General features: G+C 39.7%; 1 protein-coding gene across 2 annotated transcripts in view; it reads left to right on the top strand.

The window, feature by feature from the left end:
* The window catches only part of LOC107656325 (ELKS/Rab6-interacting/CAST family member 1-like), a 298,875-nt gene extending 280,749 nt beyond the window's left edge, over positions 1–18,126 (top strand). For both annotated transcript variants that reach the window (XM_016444117.1, XM_016444118.1), the window contains 4 exons: positions 5,104–5,234; positions 5,804–6,051; positions 8,259–8,551; positions 16,231–18,126. In XM_016444117.1, the coding sequence (XP_016299603.1) occupies positions 5,104–5,234; positions 5,804–6,051; positions 8,259–8,551; positions 16,231–16,689 (1,131 nt within the window). In that variant the 3' untranslated portion in view covers positions 16,690–18,126. The remainder of the gene's footprint in view (positions 1–5,103; positions 5,235–5,803; positions 6,052–8,258; positions 8,552–16,230) is intronic.
* The last annotated feature ends 2,649 nt before the right edge of the window (positions 18,127–20,775 follow it).

Here is a 20,775-nt window from a genome sequence, read left to right as displayed (position 1 = left end):
TGCAGCCCAGATGTCTTTGATTTGGGAGTCTGCCTGCTATCTGGGTTAGTCACAGGCAGCATTATGGAGAGACGCTGCAGTTTTAATGATATACAGCAGGTTGCTCGCTCAGACACCTCAGCACACAGATCTGTCAGGCTTGCCTCACCATTGATCTCCCAGCGGCTGCCGCAAAGCACCCTGGGAAACACAGCTGGACTGGTTAACCCCACCCCCAGCACGTGTAGAGCCCCCTCCCTGTCATTTCCACTGTACCCCAAACCACATGGTGTTCTATGTGATGAAGAGGGGGGGCATTTACAGTACGTGTGACTCAACGGGGAAGCAGCGAGTTTTACAGACTTGTGAACACTTTGGTTATTATAAGTGCTGTGAATTCACAGCCAGAAAGCTGCTTCGCATATGTCTGTTTGATGCCGTGTGATTAAGAGCTTTCACTCTTTATTCCGTGCCTTCATTTTTCTCTGCATGCACAGAGACTGAGGCACTGGGCAGATTGTTTTGATTAGTGGCTGTTTTTACTCTAGTCGGGATCTTTGGTATGGGTGGCATCTTTTCTCTTTCAGTCTCTCTGTCTCTCTCTCGCTGGCGCCGGAGCACAGTTGTGTAACTGGAGGATCATCACAGAGTTCAAGAGCTCTCCTGAGCTTTAGCCAGGTTGTCTTCATCTTTGCTCACTCACACATTCACACACACACACACACACACACACACACACACACACACACACACACACACACACACACACACACACACACACACACACACACACACACACACACACACACACACACACACACACACACACACACACACACACACACACACATAAACACACCGTCTGCTCAGCTCCAGTGTTTTCCTTGTCTTCTCTCACCTCTATTTCTTTCTTGTTCTGTGTCAGACACTGAGCTGTTTACATAATCGCTCAAAATCAGAACCAGATCTTGAAGGGATGGTTCACCAAAAATGATAATTCTGTCAGCATTTACTTAAGCTTGTGTCATTCTTCTGTGGGACACAACAGGAGACGTAAAGCAGAATGTTCACCCTGCTATTTCATTGAAAGTGAATGGTGACTAGGCTCTTTAACAATAGCAGATGGAGTCATACCATAGCTTTGTGTGCGAAACAAAACCAAAATGAGCTCTCAAAGCTTATTTGTGCAGTTTGAATGTGCACATTTGGTCAATAATGTGGTCGTATTTGGTCAAAAATGTCATCTTCTAATACACTCTTAAAAATAAAGATTCTTTATTGGTATTCATTGGCAACAAAATCACCCTCAAAGCTTATTTGGTCAATTGTGTGGTCAAATTTGCTCAAAAATTTGGTCTTCTCTTCAAATAGTCTTAAAAAGGACGGTTTGTTTTTTTCTGGCATCTATGGTTTCATTAAGAACCTTTAACATCCATGGAAACTTTCCATTCAACAGAAGGTTCTTTATAGTAGAAAAAGGTTATTTACAATATAGACAATGTAATACGATAGCTTTGTGTGAGGAACAAACCCAAAATGAGCTCTCAATGCTCAATAATGTGGTCACATTTGTTCAAAAATTTGGTCTTCTCCTCATACACTCTTAAAAATAAATGTTCCTTTATTGGCATCTATGGTTCAATGAAGAACTTTATCAGCCATGGAGCCATTCCATTCGACAAAAGGTTCTTTATAGTGGAAAATGTTTCTTTAGATTATTTAAATGTTCTTTACATTAAGAAAAAAAATGGTTCCTTTAAGAACTGAAAAGTTCTTTAGGGATCAAGAGTGGTTCTTTTGTGGCATTGCAACAAAAACCCTGTATTGGAACCTTTATTTTTAATAGTGCATATTTTTTAAATACTTTTGAAAACTTGGAAAATAGCACAGAAATCTACTTTAATGATGCTTTATGGTCATTTTGTTATCATTGGAGCTTGATGGTCCATTTTCATTGTATGGAAAAGAGCAGCGCTAACATTCTGTTAAACATCTTGTTTTGTCTTCCATGCAAGCAAGAAAATAATACGGGTTAGGATGACATGAGTGTGAATAAACGATGACAGAATTTTAATTGTTTCACCGATCTGCCAGCACTGGCAACCACTCTGCTAATATAAGTCGGTACAAATCTGCAAAGCTTGTATGAAGACAGCATCCAGATTCTGAAACCCAGCAGAAGCTGGATGCTCGGATTCTATTCATGCGTGCCAGTGATGTCATAATTTACCAACCATAGCTGGCAGCGGAACAGATGGCATAGAATAGACCGACAGAGAGAGAACGTGCCCATTTAAGGTCACATTGAAATGTGTATTATTTGCACAAGTTTCAGGCAGAGTGAGTAATGTATAAGCAACGCATATGTGATATATGTAAGCACACTTATCTATAAGACTCAACTGCTTTTACAGGTTTTATTGGTCACAGTCTGAGGTGACCTCCTGGAGAGGATAGAAGTGGCTCTTAATTCAAAAGACCTCACAGGACTCTTTAAAAATAAAATAAAATCACAGGCACTGGTGTTTATGCACGAGCTCTGGCAACGCAAAAAAAATTGTATGCATATTTTTCTTAGCACCTACAAAGAGCTTAATGCATACTGATAAGCATGAGGCATCAGTCATGTATTACACTAGCATTGCGAAGGGTTGCGCTGCGATTGCATAGACCTTGTGCTAGTTTTACTGTCTCTGTTCATTTCTTGCTAAAGTGCGCCACCATGTGATAAGATGCAGTAACAGAGTCAGGACTTTCAATTGTGAATGCAAAGTGTGCAATAGAAATTGACTATTTTTTAAATAAATAATAATAATAGTTGTTGTTGTTGTTGTTTTGTTATCATTATTAGGTAGCTACATTTACACATTTGGTAGTTCTTTTTTTTTAATTCAAAATGACTTGAGAAAATCTTTTAGTTTATTTAGTCAATTGCAATGTAATTTTATTTTGTGTTTTCTGATTAACAATTAACGTGATAGCTTACAGAATATAATTATTTTAAAAATTAAATCCAGTTTTCATTAGTTAAATATATTAGGTCTATTTTTGGCCTTTAGTTTCATAAACCCTTAAAAAGAAAGCTTCTTTATTGGCATCTGTGAAGAACCTTTAACATCCGGAAATCTTTCCATTCCACAAAAGGTTCTTTATAGTGAAAAAAGGTTCTTTAGATTTTTTTTTTTAATGTTCTTCACACTAGGAATTTAAAAAATGTTCTGTTCACAGAAAGGTTCTTTGGGGAACCAAATATGGTTCTTCTATGGCATTGCTGTTAAAACCCCCTTTTTGGAACCTTTATTTTTTTAAGAGTTTGGGAACTTATTTTTAAACAGTACAGTACATTTTGGTCGGTGTAGTAAAGATTACAGTATGGTTTATTTTATATTGTTTTATTTTTATTTTAGATTCTCAGTTTGTTGTAATTACTTAATCAGTGCACCAGGGGGAGCAAACAGCATTTACTACTAATGAATGTGAACTCAAATTAACCACTAACCATATCATGCTTAAAAATAAGCCAATCTATTAGACATTATTTGATTTTTTTATACAATTTTCCTAATCATTGTCCAATAAATCCTAGTATTTGAAATTCTTATACACGTTGATTTTGATATTGCATTTACAAAAACTGAAGAAACCACATGAGTACAGTAACGATACAGTAATTATAAACTCCGCATAGTGCAAAGTAAAATAAATAGAGTTTATTGCTCACTGTGCGTCAGGGTTCCAGAGTGAGGGAGGGACATGGAGACGAGCCCAGGTCTGCGATGGGAGGCGTAAAGGTGATGGCTGGGCGTGTGGATTAGAGGAGATGAAAGGGTCCGGAGAGGCCCTTTATCATGCACAGACTGCTCGGAAATTGAGTGGCGTCTCTCACACCAATTCTGACATGTCTGTAGGACGGCACTCAAAAGAGAGGTGTGGGGGTGATGCTGGAATGGCACAGGGCTCTCTACAATTCCCAAACCTCTCCAAGAGTCTGGAGCTGTAAAACACTCATTGTATTTGCATTCCTTACACCGCACTTCTGAAGGATAGGGTGCAATGTGGCTGTTTATGTCTGCAGTGTTGGTTATCAGCTGTAAATTCGTCTAAAAAGGCTGTGATGATAAAACTTTCCCCACATTATAGCACGGTTTAAGTCTTGGTTCCTGAAGTGTGAGTGGATATCTCATGCCCAAGTGCGTTCAATGCAACTGCGACTTTTATGTGCAAAGTGATTTAGAGGGTAGCAGGAGTTGAACTGTCAAAGATCACATGCGTGGCTTTTATTCCTCATGTCAAACCGGGATTTTTTTTGTTTGCCCTTTGTTCGGATTTATTGCGGTAAACTATAGAGCTAAAAAGAATGGAGTTTATACGCATGTGAACTTTGATGGAAGAATTATATTTTCCAAGCCGTTAACTCTTTTATTCCATCTCCCTCTGTGAACTTTTGACTTTTTGATTTTCATGGCTTGAAATGCTCCGCGAGTATCTCAAGCTCCTCTTAATACATGCGCTATGTCGTAATTTACCATGAGTGCAAAACTCGCTCTTGCGCACCGGAGAATCAACGCTCTGCTACGAATCGGATTCTCATCTGCTGCCCTCTTGTGTTGTTTGGCCTCCCCAAATTCCTCACCAGTTCCTCGGCTCCCCTCGCGCTCCTCCTCCTCTCCATTGTATCCGCGTTAAAACGAAGGGGGTGCGGAGAAGTGCGAGCAGAAGGAAGGAGGGTTATGTTGTGCCATCGGAGCGCAGCGGTGTTAGTTCATATCGAGAGAACCGGCAGAGACAGAGGGGGAGAGAATTTGGACTATCACCACATAGTTGCACTTATGTCTTTTTCTTCGTTCGTTTTAACTTCCATCCGTGTGCCGCTTATATCCATTACGCACCGACATCCACTTTCGTTCTGTTTTATGAAGCGGAGTTTGAAAAGAACATTCTTAACAGATGTCAGACTCCGTTAGTGCCTCAGGTCACCTAGGTGTTTTACTCACAGCTGGTGTTTAAAACTGAGCTGGGGCGAAATTGAGGGGATTCAGAGGCACTGTACTTTTTTTTTTTTAAGTTACTAAAGGAAGCAGCTCCTCCAAGTGGATTACTATCATTTCCTAAATGTTTCCCCAGAGGAGGCTCTTCGTGTTTCCATTTCTTGGACGAGAAAGGATGGATGTGAGAATGAACCAAGGACACCTACTTTTGGCAGTGACCCTCATCGTCTGCAACTCTCGGCTGCTGGTGGTCGCCACCTCATGGTGGTAAGATCAGATCTATTTGCAAACTAATCTGAGTTACATATCTATATTTCTAAAGAATATCATATCGAGTTAAACGTGTTTGTGAAGGATGAAACAATGCATAAGAAAACTATTAGCTGAGAACAAATGTGGAGGCTTTGTCACAATATTTACCTTGAGCAACAAATGGTCAAACTGTTTGTAAATAAGGGCATTCAAGGCAACATGTCCTGAGGACAACAGGTTTTTCCAACAGTTTTCAATTTGATAATAGGTTACGGACACCATTTATGCCACGCAATCCTTAACTTAATGTCACAAACAATGAATTTGCTTGAAATTAAACTGGTTCATGATTATTGCAGTGAATAACAGGTTTAGAGTTTGACTTAGTGACAAAATAATTCTTGCTACTATATTTTATTGCGTTCTCCAAAAAAAAAAAACAGCAGACTCCACATAAGTATAGCCTAATGAAGTTTTACACTATAAATAATGACTGTGTGTCATGTACGCTGTAGGTTAGTTGTGCATATTCAAGTATACACTGTTTTTGGCTGATGGTCAGTGCTTTGGTCTTACTTTCTAAGGTCATTAGCCATGAACCCCATCCAGAGACCGGAGATGTACATCATTGGGGCACAGCCTCTGTGCAGCCAGCTGACAGGCCTGTCTCAGGGTCAGAGGAAGCTCTGCCAACTCTATCAGGACCATATGGTTTATATCGGAGAGGGCGCAAAGACGGGCATCAAGGAGTGTCAGTATCAGTTCAAGCAGAGGCGATGGAACTGTAGCACGGTGGACAACACATCCGTGTTCGGCCGAGTCATGCAGATAGGTGAGTCACTGTGATGATGCAATGTATATGCACTCAAAACAAGTATCTGAATTGATTAATTGCGCAACAATAAAGCATGCAGCTTTTGAATGCATGCCTGCTTTGATATTTCAGACCACCATGTAATTTTGAATTAGAAGGGCCTACAAATAGTTAATGTATTTTGTTCAGAGTTGTCAACTATTAATTAAGTTCTTGATTTCATGTGGCTGGTGTAAATAGTCACATCACCGGCTGTTTAATTCTAGTTCATCATCTGAAAGATGATGTCTGTGTCAAAGCTACATAAAAATAATTTATAAAACATATATGTACATCTGCCATATTTGGTAGATATATTGTTTAAGGGTCTATTATTGTTTTTTAATGTTCTTTTTAAGACTGCTTTGTCATATGAATCATGATCACAATTCATGTGAACATAGCAGTAGTCACATTTATAAAAATAAAGACTCTTTTTCATTTTCAGCCAACTTATTGATTCACAAGTATTTTTAGTTTAAATGGAACAATAGGCCAGTGGGCCTATTATGGTACTTTGTTTGCAACTTTTTATTGAGCAACTGGGCAGTTTTTAAAATGCATTAAAAATAAATAACGCATATAAATGCATACTTTACCAAACTTTTTTGATAAATGTACTGTTTTGTTTAGTTGTGGTAGTCTACATGTAAAGTGTTAATGGTGCGTGCTCAGCGTGCACTGAACAGCTCCGCGTGAGATTTAAGCGCTGTGCTCTTGACATCAGTTTTGTGATTTTCATATAACATTGTTTATTTAAAATAATTGGTGCTCTATATTAGTTTATGCATGCATGTTTGCATTCGTTCAGATCTTTTATACAGTATATTTAAATGAAGAAAGTTTCCCTAGATAGTGTCAGTCTTTCATGTAACCTGTAAGCAGCCTGTAGGCTACTTAAATCGAATGCATGCTCGTTTGCGTGTCGATCTCTCACAGAAAACGGCGCTCTTTGCCACAATTGAGTGTTAGTTCCGCTCAGCAGTGAAACAGGGTGTAAGACGCGACAATCGCAAGGTTTATATTGAGGTGTTAGTCGGGCCATTGTCCAGCGTCGCTTTTGAAATGCAATGACACGATGACACAGAGTCGGGATATCCGGGACTTTATTTGAAGTCTGGGCACCAAAGGCCAATAAAAGTGGCCCTCCAAATTCAATAGGCGCATCTCTGGAATGCAGGTACACACCCGTTTACACGCGCCGCTTTGTGTGTTTGATGCTGTGAAACCGTCTATCTATCTAAACTTTATTCTACAGTATAGCTATAAAAATAAGTAATTTGATCTATATTTTTACATATTAAAAATAGAGTTGCAACTCTGACCCATAAAATCAATTATTGTAAAATTGACAAGTGTGGAGTGAATCATTAACATTATAAGTTTCATGCTCCTGTCGTATATTTTTGTGCTTTTTAATACATAAAACAAACAGTTACTTGTGGTCCGTCTAATCAGGGGCAAGTTCACTTTCATTAAGGCATTGAGGAAGGCCGGATCATTAAAAATGAGTTCTCAGGGCCTGGCGTTAAAAAAACGTTTTGTTTGACAAAATTCCTCTCATAATTACTGTGTCGCTGAGCATTGATACAAAGTGCTTATCTCTAAATATCGTTGTACCAGCACTTTTTAACATGTTTAAACAGCTTTTAAACGTTAAACGCTATTAACTGTATTGCCTGTGCTGTTGAGGTATGTGAAATCTGCATTCCAGATGGCTTAATAGATGGGGGAAAAAATCAGGTAACACATGCACAACAGATGCGAAAAAGAGCACACATTTTTATAAACCTAGCGCCTCTTTGGCAGGAAAGCTTTGCGGGTTATCATATGCCTCATATCAAGTGTACCAACATTGGAAAACCTGTCAGTTCTTTTTTCGCTTGCATTTCAGTATATATCCATTGAGATATACTGTATATAACAATGGAGCAATGAATCAGTGCTGTCTATGTACATGCACACGTTTCTGATAATCTTATCTCTCACTGCAGGGCTTACCAAAAAGATTGTTACCATCTGTGGGGTTCTGGAAATGAGTTGTTTTACTCTTTGCCTTACTTCCTAAGTGAATAATCAAGAAAAATAGTGTACTGAAGATTTGTGGATGATTTAAGAAAGTGATTTGCAGCCGGTGGAATGTTGTCTGTGTCCTAATTATGTGTTTGTGTGTGTGTCTTCTGCAGGCAGCAGAGAAACAGCTTTTACTTACGCCATCAGCGCAGCGGGTGTTGTGAATGCAGTGAGTCGGGCGTGCCGTGAGGGTGAGCTTTCCACCTGCGGCTGCAGCCGAGCGGCTCGTCCCAAAGACCTCCCGAGAGACTGGCTATGGGGCGGCTGTGGGGACAATGTCAACTATGGCTACCGTTTCGCGCGGGAGTTTGTTGACGCCCGTGAACGAGAGAAAAACTACCCGCGTGGATCTGTCGAACATGCACGCACGCTTATGAACCTACAGAACAATGAAGCCGGGAGAATGGTGAGGAAATAAACACACACGTCAGTCAATGATCTACTGATAGATGGAAATGATTGGATAGTAAACAAGCATCTCCACAGTATATCTTGACCCATTCTGTGGGCGTTAAATCAACCATGATCCACCTAATTTAATTTTGTGCAAGAGTCTACAGTGCATTGGTTTGGTTAAGGTGTGTTTCTTCAGTGTGTAGGGAATGAATCACAACTGTTGCAACCTCTATTGTGATATTGAGAAATAAGAGCCCAGATGTACACTTAAACGGATAAACACAGCTTTAGATATGTTTGTGTGTGAATAAACCGAAGGCAGCCCTTATGTCTCCTGCAGATCACCACAAACACAATAACAAACACAGTTACCTCATCCTCCTCTGTTGTTGAGTGAACGTGTTTGCTTAGCAATACTTTGGGTCCACAATTGTAATTACTGTTAGAAGTTAGCTAAATCTGACAAAACTTTCCTTTGCAGATGTTCTCAAAGGTAAAATTATTCATAATTTTTAAGGGGTGGGGTTAGTGTGTGGCCTGTAGTAATTATATTTATCTTTTAGGGGATGTGCAGTAACATATTTTCACAGCTGATTGGTCAGTGAGTTGCCTGAACAACTAGTCAGTTCATTTGTCTTAAGGAAGCCCTTTATAGTTAAGATCCATTCACATTTGCCATTGTTTGGTGAGTTTTCGCAGGTTAAATCCAGGCAGTTTAATAGGAATCCATGCGATTGGGAATTTTATGAGATTTCCTCAAATCTCATCAAATTCATTAAGATTGTTGACCTACAAAAAGCTGCTTGATTCACCTGACTCTGATTAGATGTGTTACTTTTCATAAGACAAAATAAGCTAGACCAAGTGTAACAGAATGGAAATGAATGGAGGGTTCTGAAGGCACATTTTTATCTTGATGGAAATGGATCCTAAAAACGTAATCCTTGTGGCAGGACACTCAAAAACAGTGTGAGAAATGATGCAATGGCTGAAGACATCCGTCTCGCTGTGTTTTAAAGTTGATAAATTTCAAGTTGTTTTTCCAACAAGTTTTTCCAACAATTTCAATGGTTTGTTTCCCAAAGAATGCAAACTGATAAAAGTTGCTTTGGATAAAAGGCTTAGATGTAAGTAAAACTGGCTGTCTAGCAGCATACACAAATCTGGAAAAAAGCTTGTTTACCTGATTAGTAGGTTGTTGGATGATTAGTCAGTCATCAAGACTTTAACTTTGGGTTTATATAAAAATAACTGTAGTCTGTGGCATCTCTTCATTTAGATTACAGGCTAGGGAGAGAGCTAATTTAATGGAAGTGACCAAATGGCGCCCATGCAAAGGCTAGCACCCTTGGAGTCTGCTGGGGGTCAGGAAGTCAGAGCGCCACCAGGGATGATGGGACTGCTAAACCATTCCATGTTTCAGTCATTCAGCATGTAGCTCAGATTGCCATCCAATCTTCCTTTGATTAATTTAATGGAGTAGTCAATGCCAGAATAAATTTTTTGTGTGTGTGTGTGTTTTTTTTATAAGGTGATGTGTGGTAAATATGTTTAGTCAGGAACACTCTGACACTGCATATTTTCTTGTTGAACGACTTCTCGCTGTTTTATAGAACAGCTATACGGTGGAGGGATTATTGGAGCGTTTCCAACTATGTGAGTGTGTGTGTGTGTCTGGCTCCAACAAACTCTGGCCCCCCTGCCACGTTCAGGTGGGCATAAAACCCTCTCATAGAACGCACTGCAGAATGTCACCACATCCTGCCAAAACACGCCATCAAGCTGGAATGCGTTCCTCCATTCCTTTGCGAGTCCCACGCTTTGTCATACCACCCCAATCCCATCCTCTTTCCCCTCAGTTATTTGAGTGCTTTTAAAACGAAGCGGCCTCATAAAAAGTCCATTTGCCTGCCGATGTGGGTGCTTGTCGTGCGCAGAGCTCAGCCGCATATGTTTGTCTTAGAGAAGATGAGTGTATTTAAAGTGTTTACAGAAGAGAGGGCCTCTTTTCTGGAGTTATGGCAAATCTGAGATGATCCCTGGCTCTTCTCCTGGAGGTTCCCAGAGGTGAGGAGGTCAAGGTCTGGATGGGTTCTGTACGTTCATGAGGGCGAGATTATATCTCGACCACCCTCAATTGAATCCTTTCTGTTCTTTTTTGAGTTATTGGCACCTGCTTTTTTGGTGGAGGTGGATTTGAAGGTGTGGTGTGACCCTCGAGACTCCCGCCTCCCTGGCGTTCCCTTTCTGCGGGGCCTGTTTGCCGGAGATTTGTCTTGCTTGGAAAGGCTTAGTCTTGGTGGGCTTTTGTGGAGGCGACAGAAGCGTATCGGATGCCCCTCGGTGTGGAGTCGGGGCAGGTGGGGGGGATTAGGGAATGAATCACAACTGTTGCAACCTCTATTGTGATATTGAGAAATAAGAGCCCAGATGTACACTTAAACGGATAAACACAGCTTTAGATATGTTTGTGTGTGAATAAACCGAAGGCAGCCCTTATGTCTCCTGCAGATCACCACAAACACAATAACAAACACAGTTACCTCATCCTCCTCTGTTGTTGAGTGAACGTGTTTGCTTAGCAATACTTTGGGTCCACAATTGTAATTACTGTTAGAAGTTAGCTAAATCTGACAAAACTTTCCTTTGCAGATGTTCTCAAAGGTAAAATTATTCATAATTTTTAAGGGGTGGGGTTAGTGTGTGGCCTGTAGTAATTATATTTATCTTTTAGGGGATGTGCAGTAACATATTTTCACAGCTGATTGGTCAGTGAGTTGCCTGAACAACTAGTCAGTTCATTTGTCTTAAGGAAGCCCTTTATAGTTAAGATCCATTCACATTTGCCATTGTTTGGTGAGTTTTCGCAGGTTAAATCCAGGCAGTTTAATAGGAATCCATGCGATTGGGAATTTTATGAGATTTCCTCAAATCTCATCAAATTCATTAAGATTGTTGACCTACAAAAAGCTGCTTGATTCACCTGACTCTGATTAGATGTGTTACTTTTCATAAGACAAAATAAGCTAGACCAAGTGTAACAGAATGGAAATGAATGGAGGGTTCTGAAGGCACATTTTTATCTTGATGGAAATGGATCCTAAAAACGTAATCCTTGTGGCAGGACACTCAAAAACAGTGTGAGAAATGATGCAATGGCTGAAGACATCCGTCTCGCTGTGTTTTAAAGTTGATAAATTTCAAGTTGTTTTTCCAACAAGTTTTTCCAACAATTTCAATGGTTTGTTTCCCAAAGAATGCAAACTGATAAAAGTTGCTTTGGATAAAAGGCTTAGATGTAAGTAAAACTGGCTGTCTAGCAGCATGCACACATCTGGAAAAAAGCTTGTTTACCTGATTAGTAGGTTGTTGGATGATTAGTCAGTCATCAAGACTTTAACTTTGGGTTTATATAAAAATAACTGTAGTCTGTGGCATCTCTTCATTTAGATTACAGGCTAGGGAGAGAGCTAATTTAATGGAAGTGACCAAATGGCGCCCATGCAAAGGCTAGCACCCTTGGAGTCTGCTGGGGGTCAGGAAGTCAGAGCGCCACCAGGGATGATGGGACTGCTAAACCATTCCATGTTTCAGTCATTCAGCATGTAGCTCAGATTGCCATCCAATCTTCCTTTGATTAATTTAATGGAGTAGTCAATGCCAGAATAAATTTTTTGTGTGTGTGTGTGTTTTTTTTATAAGGTGATGTGTGGTAAATATGTTTAGTCAGGAACACTCTGACACTGCATATTTTCTTGTTGAACGACTTCTCGCTGTTTTATAGAACAGCTATACGGTGGAGGGATTATTGGAGCGTTTCCAACTATGTGAGTGTGTGTGTGTGTCTGGCTCCAACAAACTCTGGCCCCCCTGCCACGTTCAGGTGGGCATAAAACCCTCTCATAGAACGCACTGCAGAATGTCACCACATCCTGCCAAAACACGCCATCAAGCTGGAATGCGTTCCTCCATTCCTTTGCGAGTCCCACGCTTTGTCATACCACCCCAATCCCATCCTCTTTCCCCTCAGTTATTTGAGTGCTTTTAAAACGAAGCGGCCTCATAAAAAGTCCATTTGCCTGCCGATGTGGGTGCTTGTCGTGCGCAGAGCTCAGCCGCATATGTTTGTCTTAGAGAAGATGAGTGTATTTAAAGTGTTTACAGAAGAGAGGGCCTCTTTTCTGGAGTTATGGCAAATCTGAGATGATCCCTGGCTCTTCTCCTGGAGGTTCCCAGAGGTGAGGAGGTCAAGGTCTGGATGGGTTCTGTACGTTCATGAGGGCGAGATTATATCTCGACCACCCTCAATTGAATCCTTTCTGTTCTTTTTTGAGTTATTGGCACCTGCTTTTTTGGTGGAGGTGGATTTGAAGGTGTGGTGTGACCCTCGAGACTCCCGCCTCCCTGGCGTTCCCTTTCTGCGGGGCCTGTTTGCCGGAGATTTGTCTTGCTTGGAAAGGCTTAGTCTTGGTGGGCTTTTGTGGAGGCGACAGAAGCGTATCGGATGCCCCTCGGTGTGGAGTCGGGGCAGGTGGGGGGGATGAAAGGGTATAGTGAAAGATGGTGCGTGTGGTTCCAGCCCTGTGGGTCACAAAGGCCTGTGACCCAGACTGTACCCAGAGAGGAGGCCTACACCCTTTATAAAGATCACCTGCTTCTGTGTGTCTTTCATTCTAAATCAACTGCAGCGGAGATAAACACACACACGCCTTAATCTAAAGCAATTTATTACTCACTCAAACACACATGTAGGTGTAACGCATTTTAATACACTGGTAAGGCTTTCGGTCTCCCTCATTCAGTGAATTTATCTGCATTACTAATGTTTGAATGCTTTTGTATTCACAGACACGCATGTTTACTTAGCTATCTAAATGAGGATGTACCATATTCTTCTCTTGTTTTTTATCTATGCAACCAGTCAAGAGTGATGTTTCTTATGATCTTATTAAACTTATGATCTGAAGACATATTATTAAGTGCCTGAAATTGGTTTGCTGACAAATAGGATTGGAATAAAATGAAGTTATTTACAAAACTACACAAAAACAGATGAGTTTAGACTGAATAGTGAAGGAAAAGCGGCTAACAAGTGTCCAGCATACATGGGAACTTCTTCAAGACTGTTTAAGAAGCTGAAATCTGGGCAACTAAACTAAAATAAAATAAAAATAATCAACTAGCAACAGCAAACACCAGTTATGTACATTGTAAACAAACCATAACAAAATTATGCTTAATAACTGTAAAAGAATGATAGTTTATTTTTTCAAAGTTATACATAAAACAGGGATTATTGGGTATGTTTTACTAGAAAGTTTTATTTCAGTCTTTCTACTTAAAAATTTCACGTTGAATTCAATTATTTGTGAAATGTTCTAGCAATTACTGAGTGATTTTTTTTTTCAAGTAAATCCTACTTTTTTTTAGTGTAAAGACTATAAATTAATGGATAAACATTAAAAAGTTAAAGTAAAATTAATAAGCAAATAAGTCAAATTTGCTTGATAATTAAATAGTAAATTAATAATAATTTTTACCTCTGAGGACAGTAGTAAACCACAAATACATTGTCGTGGCCTTGAAAACTGCTAAATTTTCTTAGCATAGCTCAGAGAGATTTCTATTTGTTTACTTTAGATTCTTTTTCCAGTCCCGCGTCTCTTATCTCTACACCTCCAGTGATGGTTGTTTGCCGTCTCCACACTCCGCCCCGACCCTGCCCAGCAGCCGACCCTGACCCTGTCTGAGCGTGCTCCATTGTGCACAGCACCGCATGCGTGTCCCTTCCACGCACCGAAGAGCCTGTCTATCCATCACACCTTGGTCACTTGGGGCAAAAAGAGAATAAAGAGAGAAAAGGGGGGCGCGAAAAGGAGATAGATGAAAGTGAGGACGAATAAAAGAGCGAAATGGCAGCTTTTATGTGAACACAGTTTCAGTTGGGCGCACATGTTGCATAGAAATGCTCAAAAACCCTTTTGTGTGAGATCATTTGGATGAGGTAGCAGAACTGCCGCTTGACACGCAAGATTGTAAATAGCCGAGAATGGCTTGCGTGATGTGGGAAAGTGTGTGTGTGTGTGTGTGTGTGTTGTTTCTGGATTGCAGACAGGTATGCAGGTAGGGCTGGTGATGACAGAGACTTGAAAGGTGTTGGAACTCCCCTTAATGTCTGTGTGCGAGCAGGTAAAATTGAGGGGGCTTAAACAGCTGCCACCGGAGGGGGGTTGAAGAGTCGTGGCAGGGCAGCACATCCTCAAGAGACGACCGTTAAATGTTCTCACGTGAGGTGTTAAAGGGAGGAGCAGTGCCTGGGCTTAAATGACAGAGAAACAGAGAGAGAAATGCCTTTAATGTTCCCTCGTTCGGGACACTAAACAGACACAAAAGACACAGCAAACAAGACACGTCACAAGCCAGGGCGGAAATACCCACGCTGGCCACCCAAACTTGATTGAGCCCAGACGTTGTACTCATTAGCTTGTTTTTGTGTTTGTCGGCAAGATGCGACACATTCGGTACACCCCGTTGTGGGCGGTTACTGAAAAGTAATAGTCTGTTAATGTTACATGTTAAATAATTAAAAAGGAAAGGGAAGAACGGCCATTAGTTTAGTACGACAATATGTCGAGCGCTTCTTTATTGATTCAGGTGGGGGTTTCATTGAATTTAATCAGCAGGAAGTCTGCTGTCAGTAGTCTCGGGGCTCTCTGTGTGTTCTAGAACAGAATGACTATTCATCCCATTGTTCTCCAACTGCTCTCACTGCAGCTCTCTGTTTGTAAAGGGACCGTAAACTCAAAGGCCTCAGGAGGCCCCAGGTTCAAACGGACTGGTGCATTGAACAAATTTAGCCTCTAGAGGGCACCGTTGTTCCATCAAGATTTAGTTTGCAGCTGTTTATAGTACTACTGTTGTGCTACCTAAAGAAAATTATTTCATTAAATTTAAAATAATAAATAAAAATTGTGTATATATATATATATATATATATATATATATATGTAAATTTACGTTTATTAATGTTTTGTTTATTACAAATATTTATTATTTATTTCTCACACATCTACTTTTAAAAATATGTATTTAAGTTTACATTTCTATTTTTCTTGTTTAATATTTATTTTAAAATGTTTACAAAAATATTATTTATCATAATGTTCATTATTTCATACATCAAAATTTTCCCCCTTTATTTTCATATAGTTTTTAAGTTTTCTTTGCAAAGAAAAAAAATTACACTGGAAACAAGAGACATAAATTCATCAACAATTTTTTTGGTGGGAATTATGACATATATTGCAAAATATTATTGACTAGTTTATAATTTTCTGCCTTTTCCTACTGATACTTCCAAACTAGCTTTCTTACAGTTTAGACAATATCTACAGTAGCCAGTTTGATCATTTTACCATAACTAGATTAAAAAGTTGAAATAATAAAAAGGCAGGATTTGGGCAATATTTATTTCTTTAGTGCTTATTTGTGTAACTAAAACAATATTACAATATAAAAACAGTCTGTTAAAGCTTATTTAGTCCTGTTATGAAAAGTTTTGGTATTTGTGCCTTTGTGTTGATCACGCTGGGAAAAAAAATGATGCTTCAACTGTTGCTGATTGTTGTTTTCAAGTAATATTGTCATGAAACATTCTATCAACACTTCTAATTCGTTCTCCACTCACAGGCAGTGTACAGCCTGGCCAATGTTGCATGCAAGTGTCACGGAGTCTCCGGCTCGTGCAGCCTGAAAACCTGTTGGCTCCAGCTGGCTGACTTCCGTCGTGTGGGAGAGTTCCTGAAAGAAAAATACGACAGCGGCGCCGCCATGCGCATCAACCGACGAGGCAAGCTGGAGCTGGTCAACAACCGCTTTAACCCCCCGACGAGTGAGGACCTGGTGTACATCGACCCCAGCCCGGACTACTGCCTGCGTAACGAGACCACCGGCTCTCTGGGCACCCAGGGGCGCCTGTGCAACAAGACCTCGGAGGGCATGGACGGCTGCGAGCTCATGTGCTGCGGTCGTGGTTATGACCAGTTCAAGACCTACAAACACGAGCGCTGCCACTGCAAGTTCCACTGGTGTTGCTACGTCAAGTGCAAGCGCTGCACTTCGCTTGTAGACCAGTTCGTGTGCAAATAGCAGCCTAGGGACGGGACAGACGCCCTGGAGAGGCACTGAGCAATTAGCGGGATAAAAACGGGACCCTTAACGGACCCAGAGGGGGAACTTAGAGATAATTAAATGTAAAATGATATATTAAATAGCAACAAATTAAAGTATATAAATAATTGTACGTGTGCCATTGATAGTAATTTAATGACCTTTTCTGACTCAAGAATCAAAAGTTGGACGTCATTGATGAAAAGGAGGCACCGGTGTGATGTATTCTGGCTCAAGCTGTTGTTCTCTTGATATTTGAATCCAGAGAGGCACAAACTCTGCTTGTTCTAAAAAGAAGAGCCTACAAACTCTTCAGAGACTCTAAAAAGGTAGAGATGCAGAAAGAGGACGGAGAACAACGGCTCATCGCCCATCGCCTTTTCCAGACCTTCAGTCCGCCGCTGATTCACAAACACACTCCACCTTGCCGATATCAGAGCTCTTAAGAACCTTGAGTCAGAGAATTGTGGAATTATTGGACATGTGTTCCATGATGTCATAAAGATCCTTGAGATATGACAAGAACAGAATGCTGCCTGTTACCTGTCACACAAGCATTTCTGCTAATAAACCTGGAGAGACGTGTGAAAGATGAAACCATGAATGAGTAGGAACGTTTTTACCTGAATTGGAGCAACACACACACACACAACTCCTTTTATTCTTCCAAAATCATTTGATTTGTATCCTTCGTATAGGCTTTCAAAAGTCTGTAATGAACCTTTGATGCATTTCAGGGGCTTCCGTACATCATATCTTGGAATTACATCTAATCTAGAGCAGAGAATATTGTGTTGGTTCTGTCACTGTCTTTGTCATTGTTGGTTGAAACGGTTCAAAGCCTCACGGTAATGAATGTGTGTCTGGTAAATGAAAATAGGGGGGAAAAATCAAGGCTACATAAGGACTGCAAAAACTATTATTGTAACCAAATACTAGTGGTTCAGATTATATTTTTATTCATTCTTTCTCATTTTATACATCATATGTATTGTTCTGATTACTATTTGTTGATAAAGAAGCTTTTAACTGGGGATTTATATGCTAGCAGAGAAGATATTACTGGCCACTGGATGGAAGGGGCAATCATAGCCGAACTCTCCCACTGTCAGGCCGCGGAACAAGACAATAAGATCTTTTGTTCATTCATGAGTGTTTTGGAGGAAAACTACAGTTGTAAATAACAGTCAGTCAGTCATATATGCCATTAACACTTACAATCTCTTTGACATGTCACTCCACAGTTTGTTTGCTGCCCTGTGATCATATGCTTGTTGTGTGTATTCTCCCTCATTCAAACCAGTAATATTAAAAATATGAATAGTGATTATTATTACCTACTCTGCTGCTTTACTTTTGTTTAACACTCTGTGTTTGTTCATGTTGCTTTGTGGAATGACTTCATCACATTTATGACCAGGGTCATAGATTGCATAAAGTTATATGTGATATGTGCATAAGTCATTAAAATGCTGCTCATATGATCTATTCTATTGATACGGTCAAGCATTTTTGGTATCATGCATTATCTATGTGTTGTAAATGAAATATATTGTAACCTTTACACTCACTCGATCTTTTTCATATAGGCAGTGATCACGTGATTAGTTCGAGTAGTGCCATATTAAATTTTTTTTACAGTAATGAAAATGAGGCTGTGAGGGATAATGGATTGTCGGTAATGAATGTGTGTCTGGTAAATGAAAATAGGGGGGAAAAATCAAGGCTACATAAGGACTGCAAAAACTATTATTGTAACCAAATACTAGTGGTTCAGATTATATTTTTATTCATTCTTTCTCATTTTATACATCATATGTATTGTTCTGATTATTATTTTTTGATAAAGAAGCTTTTTTCTGGGGATTTATATGCTAGCAGAGAAGATATTACTGGCCACTGGATGGATCGGGCGATCATAGCCGAGCTCTCCCACTGTCAGGCCACAGAACAAGACAATAAGATCTTTTGTTCATTCATGAGTGTTTTGGAGGAAAACTACACTTGTAAATAACAGTCAGTCAGTCATATATGCCATTAACACTTACAATCTCTTTGACATGTCACTCCACAGTTTGTTTGCTGCCCTGTGATCATATGCTTGTTGTGTGTATTCTCCCTCATTCAAACCAGTAATATTAAAAATATGAATAGTGATTATTATTACCTACTCTGCTGCTTTACTTTTGTTTAACACTCTGTGTTTGTTCATGTTGCTTTGTGGAATGACTTCATCACATTTATGACCAGGGTTATAGATTGCATAAAGTTATATGTGATATGTGCATAAGTCATTAAAATGCTGCTCATATGATCTATTCTATTGATACGGTCAAGCATTTTTGGTATCATGCATTATCTATGTGTTGTAAATGAAATATATTGTAACCTTTACACTCACTCGATATTTTTCATATAGGCAGTGATCACGTGATTAGTTCGAGTAGTGCCATATTAATTTTTTTTTTACAGTAATGAAAATGAGGCTGTGAGGGATAATGGATTGTACTGCCATTTAACAGCATACTGATTATTCAGCTGATGAAACATCAGTTTTAAAAGTTGTGAAAGTGATGTGATCTAGGACCTTTATACAGTGTGTGCCTTTGTAAAGACTCTGAGTCTATCCATCACAGCTTTGTTTTCAATATGGTCTATGTTGCTCAACTTGTGTTTTTTGGAGAAGTTGCAGGGTGGGGTGGCCTTGCTTTTCTTTATACCTAACCAAACACAAACATCTCAATTCAGATTCCAGTTCCTTGGTTCACACCCTCTTTTTCACTGGTCCGGACTAGTTTCACTGATGCCAATTCTCTACAGTTCCTATCGCATTATTAGTAGATCAGCTGACTGGTATTGTTATGCAATTAGTAGACACTGGCACAAACTGTACTGTGTGAACCGCATGCAGGTTGGGAGAGTTTCCAATGAATACTTAATGAAAGTATTGACAGGTCTTTCTGCATGCCCTCCTCTAACATCTGTTTTGCAAATAGGTGAGTGCCTTTTTTTTTTTTGGATGGTTATCAGCCTCATTTAATGTTGGGCCAGAACACAGAGGCTTATGTTCCACTTATCTGGATTCTCATTGGGTTTGAATGGTCAAATGACCATGACCTGAGCTGGTTTAGACTGGAAATGCTCCAGAAAGCTCATATAGGCCAAAACACCACAGGAAACATATAACCACATACAGCCAGAGACCACTATCGAAACCAGCGCTTACATTTTGCATTTTTCCTGCTTCGTTGGACTGAATAAATATTAATTTTAGATTTCCTGAATGTGGTGTAACCTACATACTCACCTTTATACAGACTTAAGTCTTGATTAGTGATAATGGTCAAAGCCTAGGTATAATTTCTCTGTAAAGATCATAGTACATTTTCTCTCTAACCTTTGTCATCGATTACATCATTTGTAAATTAAGTAGGCTACTTTCCAACATTGCACAACTAAAGATGTTAGCATTGATATCATATTTGAATAACTGATAGGGAGGGATGTCACTGCATATCCCCACTTTCTGTGATGCAAATATTTGAATCTGTGTAATAGATCGCACAAAATCATAGCCTTCAAATCGATTCATCACAGGCCCATGACAGCATGGTTGTTATCATTATATGCATTGGGGGGACTCAGTGTCTACCTCCGTATTCACAATAGCAGTCGATCAACATGGGTTGTTAAATGATAGATTCGTAAACTTTTTACATTTGCCCCCTCTTAATCTTATCAATATTTGGTTGCATCTTTATATGGCAATATCTTAAAGGTTCTGAGTAATGTTTTTTACTAAATGAACATAAGTAATTAAAATAGTTCATATTTAAACATAAACTAACATTATATGTATAAATATACTGTGCCTGTGAACAAAAAGAAACAAAAAACATGAAAGAAAACATGAATCCCACAAACAAACAAGTCAGCCGCGGACTACAAATCCCGTCAAACCCGTTATTCTGAAAGTCGATCACGTGACCTATCCGCGCATTCTGATTGGCCACGCTGCCCTCACGCGAGGGGCGTCACACTTGACACTCAACGATATCCAGAAAA

This window comes from Sinocyclocheilus anshuiensis, unplaced genomic scaffold (genome assembly GCF_001515605.1).
Source record: "Sinocyclocheilus anshuiensis isolate Anshui unplaced genomic scaffold, SAMN03320099.WGS_v1.1 scaffold183, whole genome shotgun sequence".
NCBI classification, from domain to species: domain Eukaryota; kingdom Metazoa; phylum Chordata; class Actinopteri; order Cypriniformes; family Cyprinidae; genus Sinocyclocheilus; species Sinocyclocheilus anshuiensis.
Note: the sequence above shows the minus strand (reverse complement) of the source record. Positions and strands in the feature narration are given on the sequence as shown.